The following is a 16507-nucleotide window of genomic DNA, read 5'->3' as shown; positions in this document are numbered from 1 at the left end:
AAGTGCACTGCAAAATATTTGTACTTCACCATCTGGACAGTTTCTGGGTGTTTTTGTCATCTCTGCTTGCCTACTGCTTTATTAGGGAGGTTGGGCTTTAAGGTTGTATTTTCTGATAATTGTTGGGTATTGATTGATATTCATGTCTAATCTTCCATCTTTACATGAATGAAAAAGACAACATCGTAGGGGTTCTTTGTTGTTCTTTCTCAGTAACAATAGTTTTTAAAATAGTCTTTAAAAATAGTCTTTAAAAAAGTTTGGTTTTACTAGTTTATTACAATGAAAGCTCTATACTAGACTGAAGAGGCGCTTTTTAAAATTGTTTGGATGTTGTATGGCTCGTAAGAAAAGGTGCCTTTTCATTTCTTTATCTTCAGTTTGCATGCATGTGACTTTCTCTGAGTTGAATCTTATTATTTTTGCTTTAATGCATGTCATAAAAGCTGTATGTTGCATTGTAGGTGGTGAAACTATTAAAAGTATAAGCCAGCAGTCTGGTGCTAGAATAGAACTTCAAAGAAATCCTCCACCTAATGCAGATCCAAACATGAAGATGTTTACTATCCGTGGGACACCACAGCAAATAGATTATGCACGACAACTCATAGAAGAAAAGATTGGAGTGAGTATTTAACTGTATTTTGGTTTACTATCATAACTAAACAGAATAGGAGACAAGTCTGCTTTGTGGAGACTTTTTCTTCCATTTCACTTCCCAATTATTTGATCAAGTAATAAATTGATGATATTAATAATGGTAATCTGGTTTTGAAGTAATATAAACATAACTTGATGTACCAAAGGAAGTAGTAACTTGATACGGAAGAAACAGTGGCTTTCTTCAGTGTAATTCGGTGTGGATTTTAATGATGTGTTCTTGAAGATACCCACTTGGTGCGTAATGAAAAATTCGGTGACTTCAAAGATACACTTGATACTCTTAAAGCTACTAAGCTATGTGTTTAGTTTTTCAGTCTCAGTATGTTCAGGTAGAGTTTTAATGTAAGTTTACATACTTCAATTTGACTACAGTTTTGTGTATGCATGTAACCGTATTTACTGCGTATTTTTTGTACCTGATCTTACAAACAGATTTAATTAGCAAGATTAACCAGATTTAGATGTATCAGTTTATTTTAAAACCCTGATAGTTTTGTTTTGGTTTGTGGAAGAATCAATGTTTATTTGTAAATTCTTGGTTTCCTCAAGAAAGAATTGAAATAAATGCAGCTTTTTAGTTGCTGTTAACTGCCATGGCTGCTTTTAACTCTTTAACTAGCCACAAGCCTAATTAATCAGGAAGACTTATTTCCCCAGGGAAATGGTTTTATTTAAAAACCATCAGACCTCTTGAACTTGAACATTTTAAGAGTATAATTTATCATAAACTGCTGAAAAACTTCTTGTTTTCATCTGTGTGCTACTCTTGTTACAGGGTCCAGTAAATCCATTGGGTCCGCCTGTTCCACATGGACCCCATGGTGTTGTTCCTGGCCCACATGGTCCTCCTGGGCCACCAGGTCCTGGTGCTCCCATGGGACCGTATAACCCAGCTCCTTATAATCCAGGGCCTCCAGGCCCTGCACCTCAGTAAGTACTGCTTCAGCTAGCTTCCTTTTTTATAGGGTGACCCTGGAATTGGCTTTCAGTGTGTATGTGTGACTTGATCTTTTATAGTGGTCCTCCAGCTCCATATGCTCCACAAGGATGGGGAAATGCTTACCCACATTGGCAGCCACCAAACCCACCAGATCCAGGTAAGAAATGTCACAGTTATGCTGTAGTGTGGATATACTAAAGTATATACGTTTTGTCCTTACATGTATGTACGTTTCACAATTCATTTGTGTTACACTGGTAAATCTGAAAAAGCTCCTATTCTTCAGGCTTTTCTTTGCTGATTGTTAGTTTATGTATGTTTTACACTCCACATGTTGCTTGTGAGACATTGAAATTCAGTTGTTAAAGTTGGAATGTGCTGCTTCACTGAACATTAAGTTCTTTAATGAGGATGTTTTCTTTAATGGTCAATGACTTTTATTTTAAGCAGTGCCCTTTTCAATCTCACTGATCCTGACTTTGCACAATTTATGCTATACTATATATTTCTAGGTTTTGTTGACCTATATGAGGTTTGCTTCGTAGAGTCTGATACAAACTTATTCTGTTCAGTCCTTTTTGAGGGATAAAATTTCTGTTAATACATAATACTAGTTAGGATTGTGTATTTTAAGCTTTTGCTTACAATATTTTTGTATTTCCTTCTGAAACCCATCTTTGTAGAATCTGTTTCTTCTGTTTTCTGTTTATCTTTGTCAAGACTGGGAGTTTTTACTTAATTACAACTTCCCGAAGTTGTAGTATCCTGCTTTTCTTTAAGTTACATCCTTTGGTTGGACTAGAGCATATGGGGAAACGGAACTGCAGTCAAGGAAGGCATGGTAAGGCTAGATGCTTGAGTCACTTGTACCTCATTTGTTTGAGGTAGAGCTTGGTCTTCATCACTTCAGCCAGAAGATGTCAATTTTATTTTTGCTATAAATGGAATAAATATTTCTGGTAGCTGTTGATACTGACACAAGTTCCGTAGGTAAGAAAGGGAGGGCTTTGGGGGATGTTACAATCTATAGAGAGTTCTGTTCATATCCAAGTCTTTCATATATCCTTTCTAAGCAAAGGGCCATCTCTGGTTTCAGTTCCTAGACTTCTATAAGAGGTTGATCTGCATGCCTTCAGTTTAGTATTTGAAAATGTCTGTTGTATTACTTAAAAGTAGAATGACTCAAAGTGACTTCACTTGAAGTTTTAGCATACCAAAACTGTCATTTAATCCAGAACTATTCCCAAAATGTTACAGCCTTTTTCGTACTGTTGGTTTTTGTTTGGGTTTTTGTTTTGCCTTGTTTATGTAGGTAAATGAAAAAAAAAAATCTGTAAAAATGGCAAATACCTTAATGTCATCTGATTGGTGATTTTATAAGTGTTTTTTGTATAAATACCTCTCTTAAAAAAATCTAATGATATTTTCTGCTGTGCTTTCAAGTTGTTTCTTTCAACTAGCATTTCTTTGGATGAGCTTTATACAGTTTTCCACTTAGTTGTTCATTTCAGTGTAACAAATGGGTTATTTTAGTATTTTTTTCAGAGGTGCTTTCTCCAGAACCATGCTTGCTTCTTGTCACGTGAAAGTGGAGCTAGTTACTACAGTCATATTTCTTTGGAAATTTTATGAATCCAGCTCTGTTCTTCTACTCTAGAGAAGTAGCTACTAAGGGGAATGAGGGGGGGAACGGAGCAATGGCTTATTTGATATTTGCAGGTAACCTTAGAACATAGTTTAAATGCATTATTGTTGATGGAAGCAGTGCAATTTAAAAAGGAAACTGTGTTAACATTGTTTTCTGTATGCTGGTACTAACGTGTGCTTTTTAAGTGGTTATATCTGGCTTTAATGCTAAATGAAATACTACAAGAGATGTGTTGTGGATTTCTTCTCCCTGATGCCCTTTTTATGGGGAGTTCTTAATCTTCTATTAGTCACTGTCTTAACCTATTTTGTATTTGGAGTGAATACACTTCTATTCCCATTTTAGAGTGTCAGTTATGTCTCTGTCCTTAAGTGAAGTTCTTTCCTCAGTTGGCTGCATTTATTTGCAGATATTTTTATCCTTTTAAGGATACAAATAACATTAAAGGATGTTGTTTGTATTATAAAACATACATTCTCCAATAGTAGACTTTCAGTTTTTGTGGATTGCCAATCGGTCTCTGTGATTGAACAAGAATAAGCCATTCCTAAAGGCTATATGTGAAAAACAGAAATAAGGCTTTAGGAAACAGAATCGTTGGCCTACCTAGATATAGTTAAAAGTAAGGGAAGCATGGAGATAGCAGCAGAAGATGTACTATTTGTCATACTAAAAAGCAGTAAGCAAACGGTGATGCTTTATAGCTGTGTATGGGGATTCAGGTTCTTAAAATACTATGTGTTTCTGTATTTTACTGTTACCTTAAAACTGACAAGCATTGCAAATACCTAGTAAGATTTGTATTCTTCTGTTTCAGAAACATGCATTTGGCATCCCTCCTCCACCTGTGCCAGTGTCATTAGTGTGATGTTATGACGAAAGTAAAACCACTGAAACTGTTTGGTGCTAGAATGATTCATTGTTGATTCTTAAATGAACTTGAAAGTTTGATGCTGTTTGTCATGCTAAAAAATTAAAAAATGGCATTGTAGTAGTAAGGGGTTTAGAAAAATTTTCTTATCAGTCCTAAGACAGTACACTGTGTACAATAAACTTGTTTGAAACATGGAAGTTTTTGCTAGAATGAAGAGATACTCACAGGATGTACATGGTTATTTGGTTTAGATGGATTTTTCCTTGGAGGGAAGTAGGAGCTCTGATGATTGCATTCTATTCATACTACTTTTTGTAAATGCTTATGTTATGTTTTCATAGGTAAGCCAGGAACAGATCCCAATTCAGCAGCGTGGGCAGCTTATTACGCTCACTACTATCAGCAGCAAGCACAGCCACCACCTGCAGCCCCTCCTGGTGGACCAGCTACAACCCAAACTAATGGACAAGGTAGCTGTTAGTAAAACGGTTATGTTTCTCATTTGTGGGGGTGTAGACGCCCTATTATTTTTTGTTGTTGTCTTCGTATATAGGGTAAATTCGTTGCAAAGGAGTCTGTTTTTCTTGTGTTTGTCTTGTACCTTACTCCAGAGAGAATTTTGCTGCTACTTGGGCTGACCTCATGTCTATGTAGTGCAGTCATAAGTAAAAATGAAATGAGTCAAACTGTTGATTGTAATTTCCTTAAACAGTTGCATCGCATTAGTGGTTTTAGGACAATTACAATTATGGTATAAGTTGTGTTAGTATAATTGTTGCACCTGGAGAAGGCTTACCACTTAAATTTTAGGTAGTACTTTGTACTGTGAGTGATGTGCATTTCCTGAACTTTGAAAACATGCTAAATGTTTTAAACGTTTCTTTGTTTCTTTGGTGTCTTTTACAAATAGTTCATATTTGTAATAGCTTGTACCACATAGGCTCACAGTGTCAGATTTGGGCTATGTTATTTGGGATTGTTACTGAAAATTTAATTTCATGGTTTATAAAATGGTCTACGCACGAAACAAAACCTAGTAGTTTTATTCTGACTATTTTTAATGTAATTCAGGAGATCAGCCAAATCCAGCACCAGCAGGGCAGGTTGACTATACCAAGGCCTGGGAGGAGTACTACAAAAAGATGGGTATGTGTGCAGGTGTTTTCTGTTATCGCATGGTAAAATGTTTTAGAAGACTTGTATATTGTGTTTGATAAGAGGGGTTGTTGTTTGGTTTGTTTGGGGTTTTTTTTAACCACAGAAAATAAAAATGCACAATCCACATATATTGCTAAAGGCCCTGAAACTTGCAGAAAAACAGACTTAGAAATTTGTGTTGTGCTTGAAGCATTTACTTGCATTCATGCTAGTTATCAACTTGCAAAAAGTAGTTCATACCTAGTGAGATGTCTGTATTTGATCATTGGGAAACAACATCTTTTAAATACTTCAATCTGAGTATTTTTAAGTATATATTTAAAGTAGATTTCATAAGTTCTGGACACTTCAACTTTGATATACTTCATGAAGCTGTTTGATAGTTGTTTTCTAATGCTTGTAACATAAATATTTTTTTATGACTTGCTTTCTGTGTTCTAGGTAATGAAAGCATCATAACTAGCTTTCATTTACATCATGCCCTTTTTTAAATAGTATTTGTTTTGCAGTACTTAAAATCTGTGTTTAAACTGCAGGTTATATGTTGTTGCTAGCTTTTTCAAAATACTTTGCTTGAGCTGGCTTATGAAACTGAAATGTATTTGCTTGTTAAGTTGTTTTTGTCAGAATAAGGAAAAAATAAATGGTCGTGATGCATTGGCAGAAGGTTCTGTTATCTTATAAATCATGGTAATGTCTTCCAGGTCAGTGTTTTGTCCACAGTGTTCTCCCATGGATGTTGTCGTTGATGTAGATTTGTATACTGAGGACTAGTGAGCTTGCACATGCCAGTGCTTTCTCTGGTATCTCTGTTTGACCAGACATATGTAACAGCATCTGGTTTGGATTTTTTGTTTCCTTGTTTGCATGGGAGGTTTGGTGAGTTGTCCTCTTCCAACTGCACACTGTTTTCTCATGGAATATTAAGCATTTGGAGCTAAGATTAATAGCACATTTAATTGCTTTTCCCAGCCTTCTACCAGGTTGATGTCAAATTATTTGTGAAGACATAACTACCTTTATCTTCTTTATTTTGTCACAGCAAAAGTGGTGGAATGAAACATAAAATATGTAATGGTAGTATACTTGGAGAATTGTGTATTGGACTAAGAAAACTGCAGTAGAACTCCCAGACACATGATTTTTTTAAGATGTGATGGGCCTTTTCCTTCCCTTCCCCCCCCCCATTTTAGTGTTAGTTCATCTCACATTTTTCAATGCAAAGTTGTGAGGAGTTTTTTTCTGCTTTTTTGAGAATGATGAATTTGTTGGCAGGGGCTCTGCCATTTTTCTAATTTGCTGTCTCTGGAAATCAAAGTGAGTTGCACTAGTCTTGCATTTGCTTGAACTAAATAGCTACTTACAAGGTGTTGGGATAGAGTTTCTGGGAGCAAGTCCTAAGAGGAGTGTGAACCCAAAAAAGACATTGGAAGATGTTAATAATAGCTCTTCAAATGCAAAATTATAAAAAATCCAAAGTCAGCAATTAAATAAGAGGAAAAACAGAAGTGTAATTCTGATTGACTTTTTCCCTTTCTAGTTCAGATTGAGTTCTTCCCTGAAGGAGAGCTCTCGATGTCTGGACCTGTATAACTTTATAAATCATGAGCTCGAGTGTGTAAATCATGACACAATGGTGGTGAGGCACTGGAATGAGTTGTCCAGAGAAGCTGTGGATGCCTCATCCCTGGCAGTGTTCAAGGCCAGGTTGAATGGGGTTTTGAGCAGCCCGGGCAAGCGGAAGGTGTCCCTGCCCATGGCAGGGGGTTGGATCTTTAAGGTCCCTTCCATCCCAAAAGTCTTATGAGAACTTTTTGATTCATTAGCATGTTGAAAATCTTAATATGGAAGGTAACACTTCTCTTAAGATCCACTTAGAAAAGAGAAAGAACTGACTTAAGTGGGGTTGAAGGGCAGAGAATTCACCTAGAATTGAATTAGTGCTAAATGGTGTTTTTCCCCACCTCCTTAGTAGCATTAAGTAGTACAAAATCTGACAGAACAGGAAGGCTGGCTGTCAGCGAGTTTGTGTGGTCTACAGGCTCCGAGATACAGTCTCTACTGTTTGTGCTTCCTCTTGTACTTACTGTAATGCATCTGTCCCCATTAACATATGTCCCTATTAATATAAAAAGGGAAAGGTAAAAATTACAAGTCACTCACTGACTTTTCTTTCAGATTTTCACAGCACAGATAATTACACAAGCTGCTGTTACGGGGAACTGAATTAAAGCTTGGAACATGCTGCGCCCAAGCAGTTTTAGTTTTGCTGCTGAAGAAAACTCTTTTCATAGTGCATGTGGCAAGCTTATGAGGGTGACAGTACTGAGCTGGACCTGATACTGCAGTTGGTGCTCAGGATTTTCTCATGGTTTTTTAAGTATTGAGTGAATTGTAAACTAAAGCACCTCTGAATATTCCCAGTAAAACCATAATACTGGTTCCAGAGTGGCTTCCTACTGGTACAATATGACTTGGCTATTGACAAAAAACATTTTCCAGTTTTTTACAGTATACAAAACAGTGACTAGAAAATAACCTGTTTCCCAACTCAAAAATAATGGTGGTAAGATCCATCTCCTTTTTCAGACTGATATTTTGGTCCTAGACTTGCTGAGTAGCAAATACAATTAAAAATAAAACTGAAAGCTAGTAAACGTGTTCATATACACTGCTAGGTTGCTGTACATGGATCTTGTAGGTGATCCAGACTATCTGTTTGCTTGGTACCCTACTTGATAAATTCAGAAAATTTTGTTTGTAATTTCCCTGGAGTATTACCAGATAACAGAATAGTTTGGCTTTTGAAGACATAATAGATGCTGAGTTGGAGATCTTGAGTTGGAGACATAGTATTTTTAGTTTTCCTTGCAAGCTGAAATAGATTTGCGTAACTGGGCCCTAATAATCTCCCAAGGATAACAGCTCCCTTGAAACATGAAGTTGTATTTTAGTAAATGAACGATATGTCACTATGTAGCAGTTTGTAAATTTATCATTTAAAGCCATTCTGATGTATTGTGGGCTTGATTTACAATGGAAGAATTCCGTAATAAAACAGTGGAACTGTTCTTTAATGATTCCTCAGCATTGTAGCAGGAAAAAGAACAAAGAAAAGTTTTCTGTTTCTGAAATCACCCTTGATGATTTGAGTAGCGGAAACCACGTAGAAACATGAGCATTTTCTTTCTTAGCCTTCCTTAATGGGGAGGTACTGTTTCTTGTATTTCTTTTGTGTGTAGTACATCAGTCTTGTTTGTTGGTGGTCCAGTTATACCTGGATATTAATGAACATTTACTGTTTCAGTGTAATTCTGTACACTGAAAGGAAGTTCTGACTAGACTGCTGAACTCCATGAGTAATTTCAGAATTACTTGCAGTACTTAGTAGAGAAATGATGCAGCTAAAATATTTTGAGTCATTATTAACCTGTTTCAGAAGAGAAATCCAGTTTGACATTTTTGAGTAGACGTCAAACTTCTTATATTTGGTTTGTTACTCAAATTTCAGTACTGCCTTCTTGAATGTCAGAAGATTCTTCGGTCGTAATACACAAAAAAATGCCTTAGCACATTCAGCTGTGCTGACAGTTATGACATAGCTAAATAATTTGTAACTAGAATTATTACCTCAAATGAATAGTGTGTCCTGGGATAATTTGTAACCATATTAAAATCATTCTGGTTACAATAATTGTTCAAAAGTAGAAATTATAAGTGTGCTAAATTGTAAAATGTTATTTCAGCTCTCAAAATTTAAAGAAGCTAATTGCTTTACTGTATAACCTCAGAAGTGATGGAGAGGGTTTTTTAATATATCTACAGTGTAAGTGGGAAAACTGTAAGTTGTATAGACAGTTGGAAAATGGAAGAGTTGCCAACTGTTCCCATTCTCTGGTCACAATGTTTTTGAGAGGATTGAAAGAATACACGTGTATGTAAGAGAGTGCAGATACCTAGTATTCTTCATGTGAATTTTCTGTGTAAAAGTATTTTATAAAAAACAAAATCAACCTTCTATCTGATACCCTAGAAGACAGTTCATTGCAACCTTTGATACATGTTCCCCAGAATTAGTGGTCTTCTATCCAAATAAAAGGTGAGTTGGGTTCAGGTAGGATTGAAAACTTTTAGCCATCATTGTGTGGAAGCTTTTTCATGATAGCAGGATAAAAGATGAGGGACACATGGAACTGTACAGGGTGCAGGCTTGCGTTTTTTCTTGTATGTATTTGATGTCATTGGATGCTGTGGTTGGTTTTATAGTGTTTTTTAGTTTTTATAAATTTTTTTTAGTATCCTAGAAGAAACTTGTGGAGAAGGTGGGGTTTCTGATTGTGAAACTTTGATTTGAAAAAAACCCTTTAAGAATGTAAATACAAAAATGACATATCACAGTAGTCATAGTTGTTTTTAAAGTTTTAAAGCTGCAAGTTGTATTTGTTGGAGGGACTGGTAGTTCTCAGCTGTGAGTCTGGAAAAGTGACTTACATGTGTACATGGTATTTCTAGAGAATTGGAACTTGAATGAAGGTTGGAAGGAGAAGTTTCAGGACTGTATTCTTTGGTGGAGTAAATGTTTACAAAAACAAATGCTCTCTTTGAAAAATGTAATCTGCAGTAACCTAGCAGTTGCATTAAGGAGGCCACAATTGGGGTAATGAATTGCAGTAATGGCATCTGGTGAATTTAATAATACATTCTGTACAATAAGATAAAGTCAGTCTAGATGGATTACAGAAAGTGATCTTGCCTGTTGATCTGTATTTTAATTTAATTGATCTGTATTTTAATTGAATTGCTGCTGGTTGTTCAGGTCAGTTTAAGTCAGCAAAGACTTCTGCTCTGGAACACCAGTCAAGAGGTGGAAAAAATTGTCCTCACAGTTACTTAATTTTGCTTTACATAGGAATCATTGCATTAAAATAATAGGATGAGTTGGTTAGGTGAAAGAAAAAAAAAAAAAAAAAAAGGCAGCCACAAGATTATACTGAAGCTGAGGAAGAATATTGCAAGAAGCTAGGTGATGTTTGCTAGGCAGTGAGACTTTGAAATTTTCTCATTTCTATTGCAACAACCAAGCTGTATCATTTTAATTACTTGTAGGTCAAGCAGTTCCTGCCCCTGCTGGGGCTCCGCCGGGCGGTCAGCCAGATTACAGTGCAGCATGGGCTGAGTACTACAGGCAACAGGCAGCATATTACGCCCAGACAAGTCCACAGGGAATGCCACAACATCCTCCAGCACCACAGGTATAAAGTTTAAGTGGGTTTTTTTCGGCTGGCTTCTGTTTCAGTGGTTATATATTTTTGCATGTCTCCTGCTTTGTTATCTTTGGAGTATGCATCTTTTTTTCTAGTGAAGTAACTATCAGAATAATTAATAGATTACTTTGTTTACCTGATTACTCAAATTCTGTATCTATCCATGTGTTTGGTAATTATGTTTTTGGGTTTGTTTTTTTTGGTTGTGTTTTGGTTGGTTTTTTTGGTTGTTTTTTTTAAGAAAAACTTTCTCCTCCCAGGGTTTTGAAAACCATGCAAGAAGCCACCACCATTTACATTAACCAATTTTTCTTTCTTAAAGGCTTCACTCCTGAGTTAGCTCGATTTAAAGGATTTTCTTTAACTTTTTGTGTATCTCTTATGTATCTCTTCTGCACAGGGCCAATAATAAGAAGTGGACAATACAGTATTTGCTTCATTGTGTGGGGGAAAAAACCTTTGTTAAATGTATGGATGCAGACGCCTTGATGAAGATCTTAATTTTGTTTGGTTAAAAAAAATAGTGTTTTTGAAAATGTACAAAATATCTATCACTACTGATAGGAGGTAATATTTCTGTGTAGAAATGAAAAAATGGTTTGTTTTTAGTATTAGTGTAGATGTACACATTCCAGCAAATGTATTTGCAATTACGTGGTCAATGCTTTGTGATATAAATGTACTTTTTCAATGTATACTTTATCACTTTTAAAATGCCTGTTTTGTGCTTTACAATAAATAATATGAAACCTCCTGTGTCGGTAAGTTGGATATGTGGGTATATAAAGAATTATAGGATTGTTTTGCAATGCTGAGTCAAGGTACCTGTACACAAATGAGCTTATTTTCCCCACCCCCATGAAGCCTTGTTGAGTTTAAAAACTTGTCGTTGGCATGTTTTTCCCGTCTTGCAGAATAGTTGTAGGTGGAGGATCTCTTTCATTCATTGTATTTGCTGCCTAGCACCAGTAATCTTGATACCTTAATTTTCTTTCTGTTTGAGTAAAACTGCATGTGTTTAAGACAGTGATTTTTTTTTTTTTTTTTTTTTTGGCATACTTCCATTGCATTAACAGTGAAATTTTCTTTTATACATGACCACTGTTTCAGACCTGTGCAGCTGCTATAACGTAATTTTTGTTCTTAATGGAATACTTCAAAACTGTTCCTGCATAACTATTTTATGGATTTTTTCAGACTAGTTATAAAAGTTATTTTAAGTGTAATGTGCTTAAGCCTTCAGTTTAAAGTAGTCCACTTCAAAATTCAGTGTAGAAAAGTCAATGTGGTATGCATAGTAGTTACAAAAATTGCATCTGTCCTTAAAACGCTGTTTTGTTTGAGTGATATGGGGAGTGGTTGAGAACTTCCTGCAGAGCAAATGACTTGTTTTTGTAAATACTCAAGCATTTGAATCAACTGAATATTTTTATATATACTTGAAACTTCTTATTGCTCTAATGCTCATACTAAAAATCTGATTCTCTTGAAATCTTATGTTTGCTCTTTGCGTATTTATTGGCTCTTTGCATATATTAGACTACATGCAATACAGTCTGTCTTGCCATTGTCTGTTGAAGTGCAGGTTTGATCCAGCCAGTATAGAACTAGCTCTATAGGGGTGAGAAGGACTGTGCTGTGTATCATCCTTGATTGTTCCTTCAAGGAGCATTGCACTGTAAGTACATCAGAATGACAAATTGATGAACTGCAACAGTATCTTTTTGTCAATGTTCCACATAATGAAAATGCCGTACTTGTGTGACTATTATGTTGGAATACAGTGCTGGTATCTTAGGAAACCATAATTACTTCTTAATTCAGAAACATAGGTTTGCGTATATATATATATATATGCGCATACGCATAATATGAGCTTTTGGGTAAGTATTTCTGAACCGTTCAGCAATAGCTAAAGAAAATTGTGTTTCTTTGTATCTGAGTAATAGTGGTTTTTTTATTAGTACTCCTGAGACAGGTGTATTGTTCAGTGTTTTAAAGTATTCATATCGTAACATTGAAATCTTTGGAACCAGTTGTTAGACAGAAGTTGTCTTTGCCTTCAGATAGTTGGCAGATGCATAGTGATGTAGGTATGTTTTAAATAATTCTGTAACTGTTAAATTGCTTTATCTTTTGGAACACCGTATTGTTGCTTTGAGAATAAGTTTTTTTAGGGTGGCTGCACAGAAGTTAAGGCTTGAAAACTGAAGTAGTTTATTCAAGTAATTAGCAATGTATGTATTGTGCTGTAGAAATAGAAGGAATTCTTTTTATCCATTTTAAAATTAGGAATTATTCTGGTAGCTTAAAAAAGGCTAGGACAGCATTTGCTATCTTTAGTGTAGGTTATGGAGTTTAATAGTTCATATATTTTGCATGGTATTTTGTAGATAACCTTATAGATTGGTGCATTTATTATGTACTAAACTAAGCAGAATTAAATTCACTGGATTCTTTTATCATTCACAAAATGGAGGCTGTTGATTTTGATTCATTTAAGGTATAAAATCTTTATTAATTGCAAACAGTGCAATTATTTATACTTCACAGTGCCTTCCCAGACCTTCCACCTTAGGTTCTGCTGCAAAAAAGCAACAGGTAAGCACAACCTAAGGAAGTATATAAAATAATATATTTCAGTACATTAATGTTGTCCCTGTGAGATCTTTGTGGTTGTGTATTGAAAAGCAATCTGCTGCTTACCCAAATGCATTGTTACTCACGGTTCCATTTCAGTGGAAAGTCTTTTTTAAACAACTGTTTATATTTCTAGGTAAATATGTAATTTTTTCTTTTATTTTTTTTAGACAAGATTAGTAGACTGCATTAAACTTGATCAGAATAAGTAATTTTTGTTATTTTTCCTCAAATAGGTAATTGTTGCAATTAAAGACTCAAACCTTTAAAATATTCAGGAATTGCTTTGGTTAGAAACGTCAACAGCCTTCACGAATGTTTTTTATAATAGGGCACTATTCCCACTTAAACTCGTGAGACCTAAATATGAAGAATATTGCATCTTGTTGTTATCACTGAACTTGATAACTTGTCTTAACAGTTATAGTGTATTAGTGGAATTTTTAGATAACTTAGTTTGTTATTCTTTCTTGACATGGTAGGAAAACAGATTCTGGAGTTTCAGAGATTAGTATATTTTCAATGAAAAAGCATGTGCACCAATTAAATGTTAACAGCAAATAATATTTTATCTATATAGCAGTCAGTGTATCCTGTTTCTTGATACTTTAACTGAATTGCTGTATATTTTGATAGTTTAAAATGTTTGTATGTCTTATAGATGGTCTGGTACAGGTTTTTGGTTTGGGTTTTGTTGGGGTTTTTTGATTGGGGTTGGTTTTTTGGGTTGTTTTTTTTTTTGTGGTTTTTTTGTGGGGTTTTTTTTTTTTTAGCTTAATGTAAAGCAGCATCTATTTGGGGTTTTTTTGTTGATTATTCTGTTTCTGAAATGTGCTGCTTTTGCAAAAGTCCTGCTTATCTGTACATCAAAGAAAAATATTCAAAAATACTGCCTTCATTTTCACACACAGTGCTGAAGATGCTGCAAGCACCAAATCATAGCTCATAGAATCAGGTCCTGAGATAGTTACTACCAGTAAAGAGGAATCCTTTGAGTGTATGCCATTGGTGAGCCGATGAGCATGGACCATAGAAGGGCTCCATGTAGAAGGTAAAATTGGCAAAAACATAACAGATTTGAAATGTATCCCATACATAATGGTGTAGGGTATAATTTTTGTTCTGATCACTTTTCATTCTTTAAAGTATTACTGTTTGACCATAAATGTTCCATAATCTGTTAAGTTTTTTAAACTGTGATTTAATAATATAAATCATCTATTTTAATTTATATTTTTCTAAACAGTCAAGCTTAGATATACTGAATTTTTGAACTAAAAACCGTTGTGCTTCCATTTCTCAAGCCACTTAATATTTCATCTGTAATTTAATATGTAACTTCATTTTTGACATGAGAAAAGGTTAGGTGTGTACCATTTGGATTTTGATACTGTGAATTTAGTGTTGGGGCAAGTCACTCAATTCCTTTTACATGATACTTTTTTCTTCAACTGTTGTTCTAAAATATCTTGAGCAGTCTTTCAATTTTAATTTTAGACAGTGGGAGGAGATAAGAAAATGCCAGTTGGACGTTGCTAGTGTGTGGAAAGTGAGATGTTCTTGTGTGTAGTGTTTGAGGTGTACTGACTTGCAGCTTTCTCACTGCTGAGCTTACACAGCATGCTGTTCTTGCTAAGCACAGTGTTTACTTTTCAAGTTTGTCTCCAAGCTCGTGGTTCTTGGGAGAACAGGAACAGATTATTGGAGCTATTCTGATCCAAAAACATGACTGGCCTTCCTTAGAAATGTAATTAACTTGTCCAAATGTTTCCTGCTTTTCCTCCCCACCCTTAAGAGTCGCACAGGCTTAGAATATGAAGAGTACAAAAAGTTTAAAAAAGAAAGCATAATGTTCAAAGTAGTAGAAGTGTTTTCGTATCACTTTCTGTAGCCTGTACTTTAATAGGACATGAAATAAAATGTCAGGTGGATAATCTTTAGTCTAGCTTTATCATAAGTCTTCTAGTTTAAGTTGTCCAGGCAGAAGAGGATCATTATTCACTTGCACAACTTCAACCTATCTTCAAGTATTTTGTCCTTTTACTAGTGGTGGTTTATGGGATGGTAGAAATTGTTTCTCCCCTGTTCTCTTCTAAAATAATGTTTTAAGTTATTCCATTGCATGCTAGAAGCTTTTCATTTTGCTTTTTTTTTTCTGGAAGGGGGGGGAGGAAAGGGAGGTCTGGGCTTTTCAGAAAGCATACAGTTGACAGGATTCCCTCTTCCCTAGTAATAGCTTATAAAACTCTGTATGTATGCACAAATATTTCTCTTGCGTGCATTTGAAATGCCTTTTCGTCCTGAGAAAAGTGTTCTCTGCAGAAACTACCCGTGTGTAAAAAGAAGATTGGCTTTAAAAGGCAACTGTGATGGGAACAGTGTCTTAGGGAGATGCAGCTTGGACTGAGGTAAATTGAATGCTTTACAAAAATGTGGTTTTGAGCTTGCATTGACATTGTATGTAATATGGGTTACACGTTAACTGTATTATGGTTTTTGTATGGTTTTTTTCTCAATAAATGTAAACTGATGGATAATAATAGCAATGTTTTTGTCTTTTTTGTGCTCCTATTCCTGCCTCTGTTAGTTTGAGATAACAGTTTCAGAGTAGAGATCTTAGCATTAACTAGTACTTCCGTGAACAACACCCACATGAAATGAAGTAAAATATATTTATATGGCTAGTAGGATAAATATTTATTCAAAACATCATGCAGCTTATTACCCTTTTTTTTTTTTTTTTCCCAAGACATTTCTGAATTTGTAACTTTTGTTGATGCAAAAGAGGAATTTTCAGTAGGTGACTGTACAAAGAGCAGTCAGCAGATTCAGCCACAGGAAAATTTCTTTCTGAAACAACTGTATAAATCTAATTTGCTGCAGCTACCTTGTCTTTATGTTGTCTTATACACATGTTCTTTAATTTAAATGTGGCTATTGTTCATAAAATTACTCCTACAGAAGCTGAAGCTGAAAAACTCAGATGGTGTTAGCTGAATGACATTAGCGTTGATGTCAAGAGGTCTTAGAAAGAACAGTAGCCTTAAGAAGACGATGTTTAGAGATGCAGCAGTTTATTGCATTAAGAAAGAACAAAGATTGAGAAGTTAGGCACTTACTGAAAATAATTTTCTTAAAGCTTGCTTCCCATCAACTTAAAATACGAGCCTGCTGTAGCTGTCACCAACTGTTCCTGTATCATTTAAGCAATGAAAAAATAAGCAGTTTTTACTACAAGCCTTACTGAGACTGTTTTACTGTTTTTAGTTTTGGATTGTTAGTGGCATCAACAAGCAAGCCCATTTTAAAACAAAATAACC

General features: G+C 35.2%; 1 protein-coding gene across 18 annotated transcripts in view; it reads left to right on the top strand.

Moving 5' to 3' along the window:
- Window positions 1-16507, top strand: part of FUBP1 (far upstream element binding protein 1) — a 36949-nt gene that overhangs the window by 9704 nt on the left and 10738 nt on the right. For 3 of the 18 annotated variants that reach the window (XM_080622360.1, XM_080622356.1, XM_080622354.1), the window contains 7 exons: window positions 465-625; window positions 1439-1593; window positions 1681-1760; window positions 4467-4595; window positions 5197-5271; window positions 10390-10535; window positions 13101-16480. In XM_080622360.1, coding sequence (XP_080478486.1) covers window positions 465-625; window positions 1439-1593; window positions 1681-1760; window positions 4467-4595; window positions 5197-5271; window positions 10390-10535; window positions 13101-13163 — 809 coding nt within the window. In that variant the 3' untranslated portion in view covers window positions 13164-16480. Of the gene's footprint in view, window positions 1-464; window positions 626-1438; window positions 1594-1680; window positions 1761-4466; window positions 4596-5196; window positions 5272-5987; window positions 6157-10389; window positions 10536-10947; window positions 16481-16507 lie in introns of those variants that run through there. The other 15 variants (XM_080622363.1, XM_080622361.1, XR_013957301.1 and 12 more) reach the window with 14 other exon arrangements.

The sequence above is a fragment of the Psittacula echo genome (assembly GCF_963264785.1).
Source record: "Psittacula echo genome assembly, chromosome: 7".
NCBI classification, from domain to species: Eukaryota; Metazoa; Chordata; class Aves; order Psittaciformes; family Psittacidae; genus Psittacula; species Psittacula echo.
Note: the sequence above shows the minus strand (reverse complement) of the source record. Positions and strands in the feature narration are given on the sequence as shown.